The sequence below is a fragment of the Littorina saxatilis genome, linkage group LG13, assembly GCF_037325665.1.
Source record: "Littorina saxatilis isolate snail1 linkage group LG13, US_GU_Lsax_2.0, whole genome shotgun sequence".
Taxonomy (NCBI): Eukaryota; Metazoa; Mollusca; class Gastropoda; order Littorinimorpha; family Littorinidae; genus Littorina; species Littorina saxatilis.
In genome coordinates, this window is record NC_090257.1 from 5,284,490 (window position 1) to 5,303,421 (window position 18,932).

Sequence of the window (18,932 nt, forward strand, 5' to 3'; positions counted from 1 at the left end):
TGTTGAGAGGAACGGCGATTTGCACTGATAAACCGGGCCGTCGTCTGCTACGACCCTTGCGTGACCCTGCTTCCGGGCTTTTCTTTTTTTAAACTTTCACAACTTCGAATTGTTCTGATCTTGTCTTGATGAAAAACGAATTCTTTTATGATTAAAGAATGTTTGTGTAACAAGCTGTCAATTTATTATTTAGATTTTAAAAGTTAGGTCTAGCGCAAAAACGAGGCGCCATTGTTCTTCAGGGCCAAGTCCACGAAAATAAATTCTTGGAAAATGTCTCACGCTCGACAGAAAGCAGCCACGATGTTCCCGTTCGGTGAGCGTTCAAATGGAAGTATGCTTGTACTGTATTTAGACGCTCGGGGAGCTCTGTGATGGTTTACGGGAGGCTTACTGTGCCTTTAAACCAAACACAAACAAAAGAGAGACCTTTTTTCTTTCCATTCACAACATTATGGTGTGCCCCAGCATACAGCGGATCCCTATTTTAAGTCCCCTGATTTAAGACTTGTCCACTTTTCAGATCTAGTATTTTCAGAGTTTCTGTTTTTAACATCTGTAAATTCATCTCCATTGTATTCTTTCTTTCTTTATTTGGTGTTTAACGTCGTTTTCAACCACGAAGGTTATATCGCGACGGGGAAAGGGGGAAGATGGGATAGAGCCACTTGTCAATTGTTTCTTGTTCACAAAAGCACTAATCAAACAAGAAGAGCAAACGCTCGATCGAGTCACTTTCGCAGTTCTGAATATTATATGAGGCATCAGATGGACAGGAAGAAATTGCTATTCACAACACAATGAGTCACGTTCACATAAAATTTGAGCCCGGTCACTTTTATAGTTTCCGAGAAAAGCCCAACGTTAAGTTGTGTGTTGCCGAACAGAAAAGGCTAGTTATCTCCCTGGTTTTTCTGATAACGTTCGTAAAAGGCTACAGATGTAAATACTTTGATGTAAAGAATAATCCTACAAAGTTTCAATCACATCCGATGAACTTTGTCAAAGATATAAAATGTCTAATTTTTCCTTTGACGCTGACCTGTGACCTTGAAAAAGGTCAAAGGTCAACGAAACCATCGTTAAAGTGTAGAGGTCATTGGAGGTCACGACTAAACAAAATATGAGCCCGATCGCTTTGATAGTTTCAGAGAAAAGTCCAACGTTAAGGTGGTGTCTACGGACGGCCGGCCGGACAGACTAACACTGACCGATTACATAGAGTCACTTTTTCTCAAGTGACTCAAAAATTGCTCCAGGGGCTTGCAACGTAGTACAATATATTACCTTACTGGGAGAATGCAAGTTTCCAGTACAAAGGACTTAACGTTTCTTACATACTGCTTGACTAAAATCTTTACAAAAATTGACTATATTCTATACAAGAAACACGTACTTAACAAGGGTAAAAGGAGAAACAGAATCCGTTAGTCGCCTCTTACGACATGCTGGGGAGCATCGGGTAAATTCTTCCCCCTAATCCGCGGGGGGTTCTTCCCCCTAACCCGCGGGGGGTTCTTCCCCCTAACCCGGGGGGGGGGGGTCTGCCCCCTAACCCGCGGGGGGGGGGTCTTCCCCTAACCCGGGGGGTCTTCCCCCTAACCCGCGGGGGGTTCTTCCCCCTAACCCGGGGGGTTCTTCCCCCCTAACCCGGGGGGTTCTTCCCCCCTAACCCGGGGGTTCTTCCCCCTAACCCGCGGGGGGGGGGGTGTTCTTCCCCCTAACCGGGGGGGGGGGTTCTTCCCCCTAACCCGCGGGGGGTTCTTCCCCCTAACCCGGGGGGGTCTTCCCCCTAACCCGGGGGGTTCTTCCCCCTAACCCGCGGGGGGTTCTTCCCCCTAACCCACGGGGGGTAACTCCATTGTATGACTCCCTCCTTTAAGACCTGATTTTGAAGGTCATTAACTGTATATTGTTGTGGGGTCCTGATTTTGAAGGTCATTAACTGTATATTGTTGTGGGGTCCTGATTTTGAAGGTCATTAACTGTATATTGTTGTGGGGTCCTGATTTTGAAGGTCATTAACTGTATATTGTTGTGGGGTCCTGATTTGGCTGGACCCAAAAAGCAACAACTAACTAACTAACTAACTGTATTGTCTAAACCATCCCAACCCTGGCTGCCAAGACAGCCATTTATTGGGCACACCCGCCAATGAACACGGTGGACGAGGCATACTTGGTTTCCTTGACGACGCAGCCAAAATGTCGACCTCTTCAAACATCAGGCTAGCTGAGCTATGTTGACATTTTCTGACAAGTAGCTCTTGACTTTACGACCAAAAGGTCGAAAAAGGGTCATGCAAGGAATGCACTGAACAGAAATGCATGTTCGAATCTTTGGTTTGAGCGATGGAGAAATCAAAAACAAATTACCAATAAGAACAACATAACATATCAGAAAAAAATATAAGAAGGAATATGAAACAACTAAGTAATAAAAAGTTCTAATAAATAACACAATAAAAATTAATAAAATAATGAATAATGAAAACAGGAAGAAATGAGACATTTTGATTCTTGGGTAATGAACAGTTGTCTTACAATTCGTAGTCGTCTTTATACAACTTAAGCTCCTCTCCCAGCGTTTCTGCATACAGCGCCCAGCCCTGAAACCATAAGATTGTCGGCTATATTAGTTACACAAATGAATGAAAAGATGGTTGTCTAATTCAGCATCAGAGTTGATTCTGTTTCAATTTATGTCTTTAATAAAAAAAGATTTAAGACTTACCCACTTTTCTAATAGAACTGATAGAACTATCAAGATAAGTTTTGTGTGAATATTTGTTTGTCTGTTCGCTTAAAAGACCGTTGGGTCGAAATATCTGTGAATGTATTGTTTTGTCAATAACAAACGTTCCAACAAGCTACCTTTCTTGTTTTTTGAATCTGAATTTTGGAACGTTGGCAGTCTCTTTGTTTTTGTATTTGTCTTTAATAAAAGTCAAGATTTCAAAACAGCAAGATTGAAGGTAGTAAACTTGACAGATACCTCCACATAAGCCGTGTAGTTGGGGAATTCAAAAGGTAGAAAACTTGACTGATACCTCCACATAAGCCGTGTAGGTGGGGAATTCAAAAGGTAGAAAACTTGACAGATACCTCCACATAAGCCGTGTAGGTGGGGAATTCAAAAGGTAGAAAACTTGACTGATACCTCCACATAAGCTGTGTAGGTGGGGAATTCAAAAGGTAGTAAACTTGACTGATTTTGTTTGTTTATTTGTTGCTTAACGTCCAGCCGACTACGCAGAGCCATATCAGGACGAGAAAGGGGGGGATGAAGGGGGCCACTTGTCAAGCGATTCCTGTTTACAAATGCACTAACCCATTACTTGTGTCCCAGCAGGCTTTAGTAAAACTAAATTAATACCTACTGGAAGATTACCAGTTTCCAGTATGTTAAAATAGGCTTAACCTATCTACTGCTGGACTTACACCAGAACACTAACAGATTAAACTACACATGAATCGCGAGACAAGCGGCAAGAGAAGAGATTTTTGGAAAAAATACAGGTGAATGAGCAAGAAGGCAGAAAAAAGAAAAGAATTCATGAAGAAAAAGAGAGCATGACAGGAAAGAGGAACCAAAAATCTACCTAACAGCAAACTAGAAAGCTCCTGCGGTTCCAAAAACAGGAGGGGCCTTTAATTTCATAACCGCAGTGCCCCACTGCGGGAAACTTGACTGATACCTCCACATAAGCTGTGTATAGGTGGGGAATTCAAAAGGTAGAAAACTTGACAGATACCTCCACATAAGCCGTGTAGGTGAGGAATTCAAAAGGTAGAAAACTTGACAGATACCTCCACATAAGCCGTGTAGGTGAGGAATTCAAAAGGTAGAAAACTTGACTGATACCTCCACATAAGCCGTGTACGTGAGGAATTCAAAAGGTAGAAAACTTGACTGATACCTCCACATAAGCCGTGTAGGTGGGGAATTCAAAAGGTAGAAAACTTGACTGATACCTCCACATAAGCCGTGTAGGTGGGGAATGCAAAAGGTAGAAAACTTGACTGATACCTCCACATAAGCCGTGTAGGTGGGGAATGCAAAAGGTAGAAAACGTGACTGATTACCTCCACATAAGCTGTGTAGGTGGGGAATTCAAAAGGTAGAAAACTTGACTGATACCTCCACATAAGCCGTGTAGGTGGGGAATTCAAAAGGTAGAAAACTTGACTGATACCTCCACATAAGCAGAGTAGGTGGGGAATTCAAAAGGTAGAAAACTTGACTGATACCTCCACATAAGCCGTGTAGGTGGGGAATTCAAAAGGTAGAAAACTTGACTGATACCTCCACATAAGCCGTGTAGGTGGGGAATTCAAAAGGTAGAAAACTTGACTGATACCTCCAAATAAGCCGTGTAGGTGAGGAATTCAAAAGGTAGAAAACTTGACAGATACCTCCACATAAGCCGTGTAGGTGAGGAATTCAAAAGGTAGAAAACTTGACAGATACCTCCACATAAGCCGTGTAGGTGGGGAATTCAAAAGGTAGAAAACTTGACTGATACCTCCACATAAGCCGTGTAGGTGGGGAATTCAAAAGGTAGAAAACTTGACAGATACCTCCACATAAGCCGTGTAGGTGAGGAATTCAAAAGGTAGAAAACTTGACTGATACCTCCACATAAGCAGTGTAGGTGGGGAATTTAAAAGGTAGAAAACTTGACTGATACCTCCACATAAGCCGTGTAGGTGAGGAATTCAAAAGGTAGAAAACTTGACTGATACCTCCACATAAGCCGTGTAGGTGAGGAATTCAAAAGGTAGAAAATTTGACTGATACCTCCACATAAGCCGTGTAGGTGGGGAATTTAAAAGGTAGAAAACTTGACTGATACCTCCACATAAGCCGTGTAGGTGAGGAATTCAAAAGGTAGTAAACTTGACAGATACCTCCACATAAGCCGTGTAGGTGGGGAATTCAAAAGGTAGAAAACTTGACTGATACCTCCACATAAGCAGTGTAGGTGGGGAAGTCAAAAGGTAGAAAACGTGACTGATTACTTCCACATAAGCCGTGTATAGGTGGGGAATTCAAAAGGTAGAAAACGTGACTGATTACCTCCACATAAGCCGTGTATAGGTGGGGAATTCAAAAGGGAGAAAACTTGACTGATACCTCTACATAAGCAGTGTAGGTGGGGAATTCAAAAGGTAGAAAACTTGACTGATACCTCCACATAAGCAGTGTAGGTGGGGAATTCAAAAGGTAGAAAACGTGACTGATTACCTCCACATAAGCCGTGTATAGGTGGGGAATTCAAAAGGTAGAAAACTTGACTGATACCCCCACATAAGCCGTGTAAGGTGGGGAATTCAAAAGGTAGAAAACTTGACAGATACCTCCACATAAGCAGTGTAGGTGGGGAATTCAAAAGGTAGAAAACTTGACTGATACCTCCACATAAGCAGTGTAGGTGGGGAATTCAAAAGGTAGTAAACTTGACAGATACCTCCACATAAGCAGTGTAGGTGGGGAATTCAAAAGGTAGAAAACTTGACTGATACCTCCACATAAGCAGTGTAGGTGGGGAATTCAAAAGGTAGAAAACTTGACTGATACCTCCACATAAGCCGTGTACGTGGGGAATTCAAAAGGTAGAAAACTTGACTGATACCTCCACATAAGCCGTGTACGTGGGGAATGCAAAAGGCACCCGGAACTTTGCACTGTACTCCTTGTTCTTCCGAAACTCGGGTAGATCGGCTGTGATGGCGTAGCTCATCTGTACACACACAATTCAACAGGCAACATGAGCCATATATATATATACATAATTTTGTTTTCCAAGTGGACATAAGGATTAGAACTAGGAATAAAATAAATGAAATCAGTGTTTCTCTTCCCCTACCGACCGTATCACCACCCCCCCCCCCTTTCCCCGCCTAATAACTTTCATTGGATTATTTAAAAAAAAGAAAATGATATTAACAATAAACGACAACTCGCGATTTTTCCGATAGTTTAATGCTTGTTATTCTCCGGTTCCAGGAGACTGGTTCCAGACAATTCTCCCTTACACATGTATGCATTAAAAGACTTTGCAAACGGGGGGGGGGGGGGGGGGGGGGGGGGGGTCTTAAAACAAGGAGATCACAAAAATTACTACAGTTCTACTGTGATAGTTGTCCCGAAACTCTTCACCTGCAAATGGTGGCCTGGGTTGGTCTCATGTAGAGTGAGCGCCATCATGAGATAAGTCGGTCTGCAGAAAAGAAAAGGAAACATTGACAATGACGTATGCCATCAATTGAATCAGTTTTAGATGACTTGAACATGATATTGCTTCTGGTATGAGAAGAATACCTGTAACTATGAATTAAAGAAGTAACTGTTTCAAAGAGCTGCACGAAAAAACACGTATTTAACTGTGTGTTCACTGTAAATGACTGTAACGTAATTTTGTTAATAACAACGTTCCAACAACTTACCTTTCTTGTTTTTTTATTCTGAATTTTGGAACGTTGGCAGTCTCATTGATTTTGGATTTGTGTGTTCACACGATTACACTGGAACTCACCTATTAACACACCTCCCTCCCCCCCCCCCCCCCCCCCCCCCCCCCAAATAAGTGAAGACTCCGCTCCTTTTAAGACCTATTACTCTTTCCAGATTTTCTGTTCATAACATCTTTAAATTGACCTCCATTTTAAGACTCCCTCCATTTTAAGACTCCCTCCATTTTAAGACTCCCTCCCTTTTAAGACTCCCTCCATTTTAAGACTCCCTCCATTTTAAGACCTGATTTTCTCAGATTTGTGTAGGTGTTAAAAGGGGAATTCTAGCTACTGTACTCACAATTCTTCAGGCCGCAAAACATTGGCAAAGAAAATGCCCGGTCGAATGCCGTCTGCTGTTCCTGATGAGTATTGCCCCCTTGGTCCATCTGTGGGCATAGGGTGTACCCTGCAACACACACACACACACACACACACACACACACACACACACACACACACACACACACACACACACACACACACACACACACACACACACAATACACAAGTACGGACACGCACACGCACACACACCGATTTCAATCAATCCAAAAATAGTTATGCAAACCGATCACACACACACACACACACACAAACACAAAAAACAAAACAAACAAAAAGACAAGTACACAAAAACAATATCAGAATGTAGCGGCTACAAACGGCATTTTAACGATGTCACATCTCCGAACTACTAAAGGATCTAAAAATAAAAAAAACAGAACAAACAGAACATTCCCCTTCCCCAAATATACCAAGCCAACCACAGACTTACCACCCAAACAAACTTCAACACACAAACCAAACAGTTCATTAACTCAATTTAACTCAATGCAACCAAACCCGAGTCTATAGCCAAGCCAATCGAAACCCAAAACCCTACCCTGAGTCTAAATCAAACCAAACCAAGCCATGCAGCGACCCCCCCCCCCCCCCCAGTAGCCAGCCATCCCACCCTTCTTGTAACAATCAAGTTAACAATGATCCCACCATCTACATGTTTCAAGCATCTCTCCTCCAAGCAACCAATTAACCAATGGGCCAACCAACCTATCTTATTTTAGAGGCAGCCCAGGCAGCTCTCCTCCAAGCAACCAATGAGCCAACCAACCTATCTTACTTTAGAGGCAGCCCAGGCAACCAATTAACCAATGAGCCAACCAACCTATCTTACTTTAGGCCCAGGCAGCTCTCCTCCAAGCAACCAATTAGCCAACCAACCTATCTTACTTTAGAGGCAGCCCGGGCAGCTCTCCTCCAAGCAACCAATTAACCAATGAGCCAACCAACCTATCTTACTTTAGAGGCAGCCGAGGCAGCTCTCCTCCAAGCAACCAATTAACCAATGAGCCAACCAACCTATCTTATTATAGAGGCAGCCCAAGCAACAACCAATTAACCAATGAGCCAACCAACCTATACACAAACCTATCTTACTTTAGAGGCAGCCCAAGCAACCAATTAACCAATGAGCCAACCAACCTATCTTACTTTAGAGGCAGCCCAGGTAGGTCTTTGAAGAGTCCGTTCAAGGTTGGCTCAATCCTTTCCTGTATGATGTTTTCATATGTCTCAATCATCTGCTCCTGTCAGAACATGTCATTGGCCAATTAAATATGCACAGGGCTATTTCAACATGCGATTGGCTGATATGATATCCACAAGGCTATTAGAACATGTGATTGGCTGATTAAATATGCACAGGGCTATCAGAACATGTGATTGGCTAATTAAATATGCACAATTTAAAACTATCAGAACATGTGATTGGATGAGTAAATATGCACATGGATATCTCAAAATGTTATTGGCTAATTAAATATGCACAGGGCCATTAGAACGTACATGTGGCTGGCTGAATAACTACAAACATGACTATCAGAACATGTTATTGGCTGATATGATATGCACAGGATTTCAAAATGTTATTGCCTGAGTTAATGTGCACAGGGGTATCATAACATGTGATTGGCTGATTAAATATGCATCGGGCTATCAGAAAATGTGATTGGCTGATTAAATATGTACAGGACTATAAGAACATATGAGTGGCAGATTAAATATGCACAGGGCAAAAAGAACATGTGAGTGGCTTATTAGATATGCACAGGGCTATTAGAAAATGTAACAGGCTGGGTTGGGTTAAGCGCAGATGAATCTTACGCTCCTTTCGACTGGATAAGCTCTTGTCCTCAGGTGTGTTGGGTGGGGAGGGGGTGGGGGGATAAAAAGTGCAAGTATACCTCTCCCCTTACCCCAGTGGATAGAAAGTGACGCTTGGATTTCTTCAGCTCCGCGAAGTACTCCGCAACCGTGTATCCCTGAAACCCTTGTTTGGCCATAATCTGCAGACACATATGACAAGACCAAGAGGTCATAAGTCAGTAATCCACTGGCGTCACATAGAGTCGCATTGTGTCGTACACTGATCTTGACTCAAAAAATAATCTCAAATATTTGGCTCTATGCGTGTGAGTGTGTGTGTGTGTGTGTGTGTGTGTGTGTATGTATGTGTGTGTGTGTGTGTGTGTGTGTTTGTGGGTGAATGTGTACGTGTGTGTGTGTGTGTACGTGCGTACGTACGAGTGTGTGTGTGTGTGTGTGTGTGTGTGTGTGTGTGAGAGAGAGAGTGTGTGTGTGGATGTATGTGTGCGTGTGTGTGTGTGTGTTTGTGTGCGTGTGTGTTTATGTGTGTGGTGTGTGTGTGCGCGTACGCGCGCGCGCGTGTTTATGTGTGTGTGTGTGTGTGTGTGTGTGTGTGTGTGTGTGTGTGTGTGTGTGTGTGTGTGTGTGTGTGTGTGTGATATATGATAATGTGTGCATTAAATTGATACTAATTTTCCTTCCTTTTATCACGTGCCCACAAGAATTCTTTGAAATTAAGAGTCTACAAAGCATAAAGAGCGTTGACCAGTCACGTCCTTACCCTCTTCATAAGAGTTTCAGTCTGGGCCACCTCCCTCAGTCCTAGCTGGTGAACCTCCTCTGGCGTCATGTTGAGAGACAGGTACCACTTGAGGCACGCCTGGTAGTATTCTTTACCCTGAGGCAGCGTGCCCACACCCCACCCCTCACGGGTGTGTTTGAAGTACTTCTGCAAAAGAGCATTTTTTTTTCAAGAAATAGAACACCATACGTAGGAGGTGCGTGAGAACACCTCCGCGCAGAGGGGTTTTGCGGCCAGCGCAGCAAAGCGAAAGAGGAAAATGTTTTCTCAGGCTCGCGCGGCAGCAAATACTATGTTTCTATACTGAGAAGGCTACAGTGACTTCAGTACACCTGCAAAAGAGCGAATTTCTCATGAAAAATATGAATGAATAGTGAGATACAGGTAGTACGCTGGTAGTTTTCTTCTTCTTCTTCTTGAGATGGATGGCTATATGTTTTGGGAAAAATACCATATGAGGCGCACAGGGTACTACACTACATCTTGCCCTCATTGCACACACCCCACCCCTCCTGTGAGTGTTTAAAGTACTTCTGCAATGGGTGGCTAAAGTCTAGCTGAGGTATGCCTGGCGTCATGTTGAGAGACAAGTACTACTTGGGACACGCCTGGTAGTATTCTTTACCCTGAGGCAGCGTACCCACACGCCATCCCTCCCGGGTGTGTTTAAAGTACTTCTGCAAAAGAGCGGGTTTCTCATGAAATGGGTGGCTAAAGTCTAGCTGAGGTATGCCTGGCGTCATGTTGAGAGATAGGTACTACTTGAGGCACGCCTAGATGTATTCTTTACCCTGAGGCACACCCCCACCCCTCACGGGTGTGTTTGAAGTACACATGCAAACTAGCGAGTTTGTCATGACACGGATGGCTATATTTTTGTGTGGAAAAGGTACCATTTGAGGCACGCGTGGTAGTATTCTTTATCCTGGAGGAGGGTACCCACGCCCCAACCCACTCGAGTGTGTTTAAAGTACTCCTGCAAAAGAGCGGATTTTTCATGATATACAGGGTGGGCCATAAAAAGTGTCCACATTTAATTTGTTAATATTTTTCCTGTAAAGTGATATTTTCTTTTCTGTTTCAGATAGAATTTGAGACAAGCATCTTAGAATTCTTTTAAAGCCTGAATGGATCTCATTCCAGTACAGGAAAGGACCAAAATCGTTGAACTTTGCTTTGCTACCAATTCTGTGGTTCTCGCCCAGCCCGCTTTTCGGAGAGAGTTCCCTGGCACACACTGTTCATGTGCGAGAACTGTGAAGCGCCTCGTGGATAAATCAAGTTCAGGGTTATGTCCTTTATTGTTATCTGCGAGACTACCAGTGTTCCTGAATTTATCCACGAGGCGCTTCACAGTTCTCGCACATGGACAGTGTGTGCCAGGGAACTCTCTCCGAAAAGCGCGCTGGGCGAGAACCACAGAATTGGTAGCAAAGTAAAGTTCAACGATTTTGGTCCTTTCCTGTACTTGAATGCGATCCATTCAGGCTTTAAAAGAATTCTAAGATGCTTGTCTCAAATTCTATCTGAAACAGAAAAGAAAATATCACCTTACAGGAAAAATATTAACAAATTAAATGTGGACACTTTTTATGGCCCACCCTGTAGATGATTACACGTTGCGAGACAGGCAGGCCTGGTAGTACGTATTGGCCCGGCACGCTACAGGGTACCAACACCCCACCCAACCCTGCATGGTGTCTTAAACTACCCCTGAAAAGGATAACGTCAGACATCTTCCTGAATTCTTTCTTTCTTGTTCTTGTATTTTTGTTTTCATGTACCCCCATGGGGTTTCTTGAAATAAAATATTTGCCTTGCCTTGTCTTGCCTTGCCTAATTGCCTTGTTACACTGGACCACAAAAAACCCACACCAACACAACGGCGAAACCAACAACAACCAATCCAAACATCACCACCACAACCACCAGATAGGTTGAATGTACATAAAAAAAAAAAACCAACTCACCAACCACCAACCACGAACTAATCAAACAACCACCAACCACGAACTAACCAAACAACCACCACTATCAACAATTAAGGGCTATCTCCCGATATAACCCCGTCGGTTCAATCTTCAAATGGTTCAAAACTACAAACACCGTACCGGTTATAGGTCACACTTTTTAGTGGAAAATGCTTCGACGCCGGAGCGGGTACTGGACCCAGTGCCGTTGTAGTGCAAGTGCACTACAAAGTACACTTGCACTACAACGGCACTGGGTCCAGTACCCGCTCCGGCGTCGAAGCATTTTCCACTAAAAAGTGCACAAAATTTGACCTATTTCGTCGCCTATAGGGGACGGAAAGAATGTCATTTCAATGGTGTGATGACATTCTTTCCGTCACGTGACGTCTGGAGTATATATAGAGTGGTGTTGAACTTGGTTTTTCCGTTATCCCGTTGTAGGAATCCATAACCGGTACGGTGTTTGTAGTTTTGAACCATTTGAAGATTGAACCGACGGGGTTATATCGGGAGATTGCCCAATTAAGACTGAAACACATTCACAGGAGAACTCACATTTTCCAGGTAATCTTTCAAGTTTTTGTAAGCGTGGAACACCTGTTCTACCGCCTCTATCCCTCGTTGTCTAAGGTCCTTCCTGGAAGACGAACACTTCAACATCAAAACATTATTATCTTCGTAATAGGAAGGGCAGCGAATATGAGAAGATTACACTGACGCACGAGTCTGCACGCCCATGCAGATAGACAGACAGACAGACAGACAGACGGACAGACGGACAGATGGACAGATGGACAGATGGACAGATGGACTGATGGACTGATGGACTGATGGACTGATGGACTGATGGACTGATAGACAGATAGACAGATAGACAGATAGACAGATGGACAGATGGACAGATGGACAGATAGACAGATGGACAGACAGACAGATAGACAGATGGACAGATGGACAGATAGACAGATGGACAGACAGACAGATGGACAGATAGACAGACAGACAGATAGACAGATGGACAGACAGACAGATGGACAGACAGACAGATAGACAGACGGACAGATAGACAGATGGACAGATGGACAGATGGACAGACAGACAGACAGATGGACAGATAGACAGATGGACAGATGGACAGATGGACAGATAGACAGACAGACAGATAGACAGATAGACAGATAGACAGATGGACAGATAGACAGATGGACAGACAGACAGACAGATGGACAGATAGACAGATGGACAGATAGACAGATAGACAGATAGACAGACAGACAGATAGACAGATGGACAGATGGACAGACAACAGATGGTGCTATGCATGCACACACATTTACAGACAGCTTCAGAGGGATAAGATAAGATAAGATAAGATAAGATAAGATAAGATAAGACAAGATATACACTGTATTTTCTGAGGGTAATAGAATTAGCATTCTCATACTTTTTTTTGCATCCAGCCCTCGCCCAAACTAGGGAAACATGTTTTTTAAGACATTGACCGGACAGAATTAAGAAAAAAAAACACGCACACACGCATAGACACACAAACGTATATGCACCCCCCCCCCACACACACACACACACGTCACGATGAGTTTTTAGTATGTGTTGAAATGGACGGATGCTCTTCTCACATGTAAAACCATGGACAGGTCTGTGGTGGCCACACAGTGGCTTACACGCGAAGGAGTGTACCCCCCCCCCCCCCTCCTCATCACCCGCCATTCCCCCCTCCCCGAAATGCCAAAAACGTGCACTGACTTGATGGGAGGACTAGTGGTCATGTTGCCCAGGATGTGAACAAAGGTTGTACTTTTAATTGTTCTATTCTGTGTAAAGGGCCTAGAGCCGGGTGCATGAACACTCCGCGCACTTTCCCAATTTTGAAGCTTCCGCGCATGTGAAACTCCCGCGCGTGGTGTATATGTAAGATGCGCGCGTGTTTTAGCAAAATGTGATGTGAAACTAGCGCGCGTGTCTTTGCTCGGTCAAATGTGAGACATTGAGACATTAACAACTGACACTTGTATATCCATGAAAACTGACACTTGTATATCCATGAAAACTGACACTTGTATATCTATATATTGAACACGTCTTTATTACACAGACAAGTCGATAAAAACGAATGAAGACTTAAACCATGCGTATAAGAATATTTTGTTCACTTATTATATAACAGAAATTACAGAAATTTCGGGTGTCTGGTATCACAGTCACAGAGACTGCAGCAAAGGTACAAGAGGGGGGAAGTCACAGCATGGCCGGCAAATTTTTGTGAGTACGCGCGCAAGTTGTATGAGCCGAACCAGTAATTCGTGCGCGGAAGTTACAACCCGATATTGCGCGGAGCATACATGTATTTTACAAGCGCGGAATTTACATATGCGCGGAAATTACCGGCTCCGCTAGAGCCATAGGTTAGGCATTTAAAAATGTCCAGTTATTACACCCCCGAGTCTAACTACCTGATGGCTAATCTACTGTGATACCTGTGATAACTGATGATGATTACTGGGATTGGTTTTATGTGTTTGGTTGGTCTCTTCTTTTGGTAGTGCAATAGCATTAATTATGGATTGTTGTTATCATCATTTACATAAAAACTTATCTGTTAATCCAAACAATGATATACTTACTGTGATGTTCTTAACTACACTTTAACATGGAATGTATGTATGTATGTATGTATGTATGTATGTATGTATGTATGTATGTATGTATGTAGGTATGTATGTAGGTATGTATGCATGTGTGTTGGTGTGTCGGTGTGTCATGTGTGCAAGTAAAAAGGGTATTGTAGTTGTACATATATTACTTTAGATTTTTTTTGGTTATCATGGGTTTTATGAATTTTCTTCTCTTATTCTTTTATAATTATTAATTAATGACCTATATGTGCTGATGACCAATTTAATTTCCTTTGTTGGATCAATAAAATGTTATGAGTTATGAGTTATGAGTTATAGGTTTCGCTCGATGTGTTTGTTTGTTTGGGTGTGTGTTTGTGTTCGCATATAGATCTCAAGAATGAACGGACCGATCGTCACCAAACTTGGTGAACAGGTTCTATACATTACTGACACGGTCCTTACAAAAATTGGGACCAGTCAAACACACGGTTAGGGAGTTATTGGTGGATTAAGATTTTACAAGGACTTATAGCGGGACATATTAATGGTCAAAGGGAAATAACCTTCTCAGTTGGTGGCAGTGAGAATGGTTATTTCCCTTTGACCAACGGGGGTGTTTTTCCTACCTCGGAGGAATTTCTTGTTATTATAAGTAGGCAGACCCTTCCACCGTGTCGTTCAGTATCTCTCTGTGTACCTGCAACCCCATCCCCCTCCCTCCTTCCGCCCCCTCTTCTCCCGCTACCGCCCTCCCCCCCCCCCCCCCCCGAAATGCCCAAAAAGCCGACTCACCTGATGGGAGGACTGGTGGTCATGTTGCCCAGGATGTGAACAAAGGGAGCGAAGTAGGCAGACCCTTCCACCGTGTCGTTCAGGATCTTCTCTATCTGCCCGGAGACTCGGTACTGTTGAAAGCACACAACAGCAAGAATCAAATAACCAAACCAAAACACAAGAGAGAAACAATTATACAGATCTACCAGAACAAAACCAGACGGATACAAGAATATGAATCGATCAAAAATAACAACGGCAACAACTTGAAAAGTTGGTTGGTTGGTCATTAGTGTATATCGTCTTTTCAGCAGTGACTGCTATTCGAGACCCGGTGCAAGGAGTTTCCCTTTTCAGTAACTTCAAAAGAAATATTTTCACTTGTCATACAAATAACTTGTTTTCTTCTTTTTTCGTTTCTTTGTTATTTCTTCAGTTGAAGTGAACCAATTTTTTTTCTAAAATAAATGTTATTTGATTGTTTACCTTATCACCGTAAGTCTCTCGTTCAATAACATACCAGCGACGGGCGCTGTGGCGGGGTGGTAAGACGTCGGCCTCTTAATCGGAAGGTCGAGGGTTCGAATCCCGGCCGCTGTCGCCTGGTGGGTTAAGTGTGGAGATTTTTCCGATCTCCCAGGTCAATTTATGTGCAGACCTGCTAGTGGCTTATCCCCCTTCGTGTGTACACGCAAGCACAAGACCAAGTGCGCACGGAAAAGATCCTGTAATCCATGTCAGAGTTCGGTGGGTTATAGAAACACGAAAATACCCAGCATGCTTCCTCCGAAAGCGGCGTATGGCTGCCTAAATGGCGGGGTAAAAACGGTCATACACGTAAAATTCCACTCGTGCAAAAACACGAGTGTACGTGGGAGTCTAAGCCCATGAACGAAGAAGAAGAAGAATAACATACCAGCAGCACAAAATGTAGACAATGGAAACCCCTTTTAAGTCATTGTCTCCCAGGTACGGATACATGCGTACCCACTCATATGGCTCTATCTGACCAGGTACGGATATATCCGCTCAGACTGTTAGCTTCCTGTTACGTCCATCTAACGCCTGCATTCCAGCGTGTTGATACAATTGCTACACAGCTACTACAATTCTGAGTGACCTGCTGCAGCACAGCTGGTCTCGGCTAGAAAAAACTTGGTCAACATAGGTGGGGTAGAAAGTGTTAAGTCTACCAATATTAGGTAGTCCCTCCCGCCCTATTTTCTCAGATTTTTTGTTTTTAAGACTCCCTCTTTTCTAAGACTTGAGTTCCCTAGATTTTGTAGAGGTCTTATAAAGGGGTTCCACTGTATTGTTAAAACAAACGCACATCATAAACACAACTTCTTCTTCTTCTTCTGCGTTCGTGGGCTGAAACTCCCTCGTACACTCGTGTTTTTGCACGAGTGGAATTTTACGTGTATGACCGTTTTTACCCCGCCATTTAGGCAGCCATACGCCGCTTTCGGAGGAAGCATGCTGGGTATTTTCGTGTTTCTATAACCCACCGAACTCTGACATGGATTACAGGATCTTTTCCGTGCGCACTTGGTCTTGTGCTTGCGTGTACACACGAAGGGGGTTAAGTCACTATAGCAGGTCTGCACATAAGTTGACCTGGGAGATCGGAAAAATCTCCACTCTTAACCCACCAGGCGGCAGCGACCGGGATTCGAACTCACGACCTCCCGATTAGGAGGCCGACGTCTTACCACCGCGCCCGTCGTAAACACAACTAAATTATTCAGTCTTGAAATGCAGTGGCTGTCGTGCAGACACCCCCCCCCCCCACCCCCCAAAAAAAAGAAGATAGAGAAGTAGAAAAACAAACAAACAGAGAAACAGAGAAGACACACTGACAGATATATGTGACCTCGAGTCGCATGTCACCTTTGCATGATTTTCATATTTTTTACATTTTCTTAAAGAGTTTTTTATGCTCTATCCAGTGGTGAAAACCGGGTTTTTTTTTTAGAAAAGAGCGAAAATTGTTCGAGTTATAAGCCTGTGACTAAGGTGACCGCCACACTGTTAGGCCTAAAAAAAAATAGGTGTGGTTACGGTAACCCGACCTACCCTATTTTTAGGGGCCGATCCTATAACTTTTTATTACATTTGTCAAAAAAAAAAAAAAAAAACAGTGCAAAAAACGCAATGAAAGCGAAAGCGACCGTGTCGCACACTTATTTCCCTGTCAAGTAGGTTTAATTTGTACACATTAGAAAAAAAAAGTTAAAAAAAAAAAAGTGATTGCCTACCTACCTACCCTATTTTTTTGGGCTATGTTACCGTAACCACACCTATTTTTTTTTTTGGCCTTACCAGACATTCCCCCGGACTTATATTAAGCCTAGCGCAGAACCGCGCGAGGTGACATGCGACTCATTCCGTGGTGGAGGGTCACGAATACAGGCAGACAAACAGACTTACCACAGAGACAATGTTGGAAGTCCTCCCCAGACGAATTGCTTCGTTGAATAGTCCAATATATTCTTCAAACTGAAACGAGAGGGAAGAGTTCAGTTCATCGAAAAAATAACACCGCCATGTGTATGCAGACTCATATGATATAACGAGATCAGCTTAAAAACACAGTACTTCCTTACCACAGATGCGAGTATCAAACATTATATGGATACACATGTTCCTTACATAATGCTGAGTCGCTCACAAGAAATAACGGTTTTAGGTGTGACAAAAAAAAGAACAGGGCGTGAGTACGGTGATCAATACAAGACTTATTTTACAACCATTTGAAAAATACACACATCCACCGTGGCTGCCCGCATAACGAAATCGTTTTTCTCGTGTTTTGAACTTGCCAGTGTTACAGCACCAGAGCAGACTGAGTCCGTCCCGCACTTTGCTTTGTGTACATCACGTGGCCACCCAAACACCCGCACAACGCAACATTTTCACGAGAAAAACACTGACGTTTATTTGTTTGCTTTGTCTGTATTACACATTTCTATTTACATTTACCACTGACACACCAAATTGTATACTTTAGTTTGCAAGTGAATCGTTATCATACACAATTAATAACGTTATCACGAGACGAACAGAGATCTCAGAGATCGTCTGCTTCTCAACTGTTTCGCGCAAATCGTGTAATATCTATTTTTGCGGAAACCTCCCGAAGAAATGCAATCTCAGCGGCTTCCCCCTGCAACATAGTCGTGCTTATTTGGAATGTGACGTCCTGTACTTCGTCAGTCACACCTATCTTGAAAACTAAAAATAAGACAGTTCAAGAGAGAGAGAGAGAGAGACAGAGAGAGAGAGAGAGAGAGAAAGAGAGACAGAGACAGAGAGAGACAGAGACAGAGAGACAGAGAGACAGAGGGACAGAGAGAGATTGAAATTGGTGCATAAAACGAAATTAATAAGGGTGTGATACATTGGGCTTTAAACATAGCCTACACATGCAAATAAGTGAGGCAAAATAAAGAAAGAGCCTTCCAAATGTTGAGACATAATCATGAAAACATAGCTTGGAAAGATGATATAACTTAAGCAAACATTGTCAAACGACACCAAGACACATAAACAGATATACACGTACAGACACGGACACGGACACGGACACGGACACACACACACACACACACACACACACACACACACACACACACACACACACACACACACACACACATATCGATACACACTTGTGTGGGCACACACACACAGCAAATTATTACCAGCTATTGTGTTTTCAGCGTAGCAATAGGGTCCGATATTTAGACGAGACAAGTATAATGCGACGAGTCGAAGACGAGTCGCATTATACTTGTTCGAGTCTAAATATCGGACCCTATTGTTACGCTGAAAACACAATAGCGATTATATAGCTGTTCTGACCTTGATTTGTTGTTCCAAACTTACAAAATGACAGTTTTTGAGTCGATGCGTTGATCTCAGTTTTTGATAGCAGACGCCGTTTCTTATGCGCATTAGTTTTGCGCAGGCGCCAAACTGACTTTGGAAAAAAACTCGATTTGACAACACATGGGTTCATTCGGTTGATGGGTTCATTCGTATACAACAAAAAGAAGTTTGAGTTTTTTTCATTTTGAACAAG

General features: G+C 43.1%; 1 protein-coding gene across 1 annotated transcript in view; it reads right to left on the reverse strand.

The window, feature by feature from the left end:
* The window catches only part of LOC138945933 (uncharacterized), a 50,699-nt gene that overhangs the window by 5,326 nt on the left and 26,441 nt on the right, over positions 1 to 18,932 (reverse strand). Inside the window, exons 6-15 of the mRNA XM_070317458.1 lie at positions 17,279 to 17,347; positions 14,867 to 14,979; positions 11,994 to 12,075; positions 9,445 to 9,612; positions 8,774 to 8,863; positions 8,010 to 8,104; positions 6,817 to 6,924; positions 6,163 to 6,223; positions 5,636 to 5,743; positions 2,544 to 2,608 (exon numbers count right to left, since the gene is read on the reverse strand). Coding sequence (XP_070173559.1) covers positions 2,544 to 2,608; positions 5,636 to 5,743; positions 6,163 to 6,223; positions 6,817 to 6,924; positions 8,010 to 8,104; positions 8,774 to 8,863; positions 9,445 to 9,612; positions 11,994 to 12,075; positions 14,867 to 14,979; positions 17,279 to 17,347 — 959 coding nt within the window. The remainder of the gene's footprint in view (positions 1 to 2,543; positions 2,609 to 5,635; positions 5,744 to 6,162; positions 6,224 to 6,816; positions 6,925 to 8,009; positions 8,105 to 8,773; positions 8,864 to 9,444; positions 9,613 to 11,993; positions 12,076 to 14,866; positions 14,980 to 17,278; positions 17,348 to 18,932) is intronic.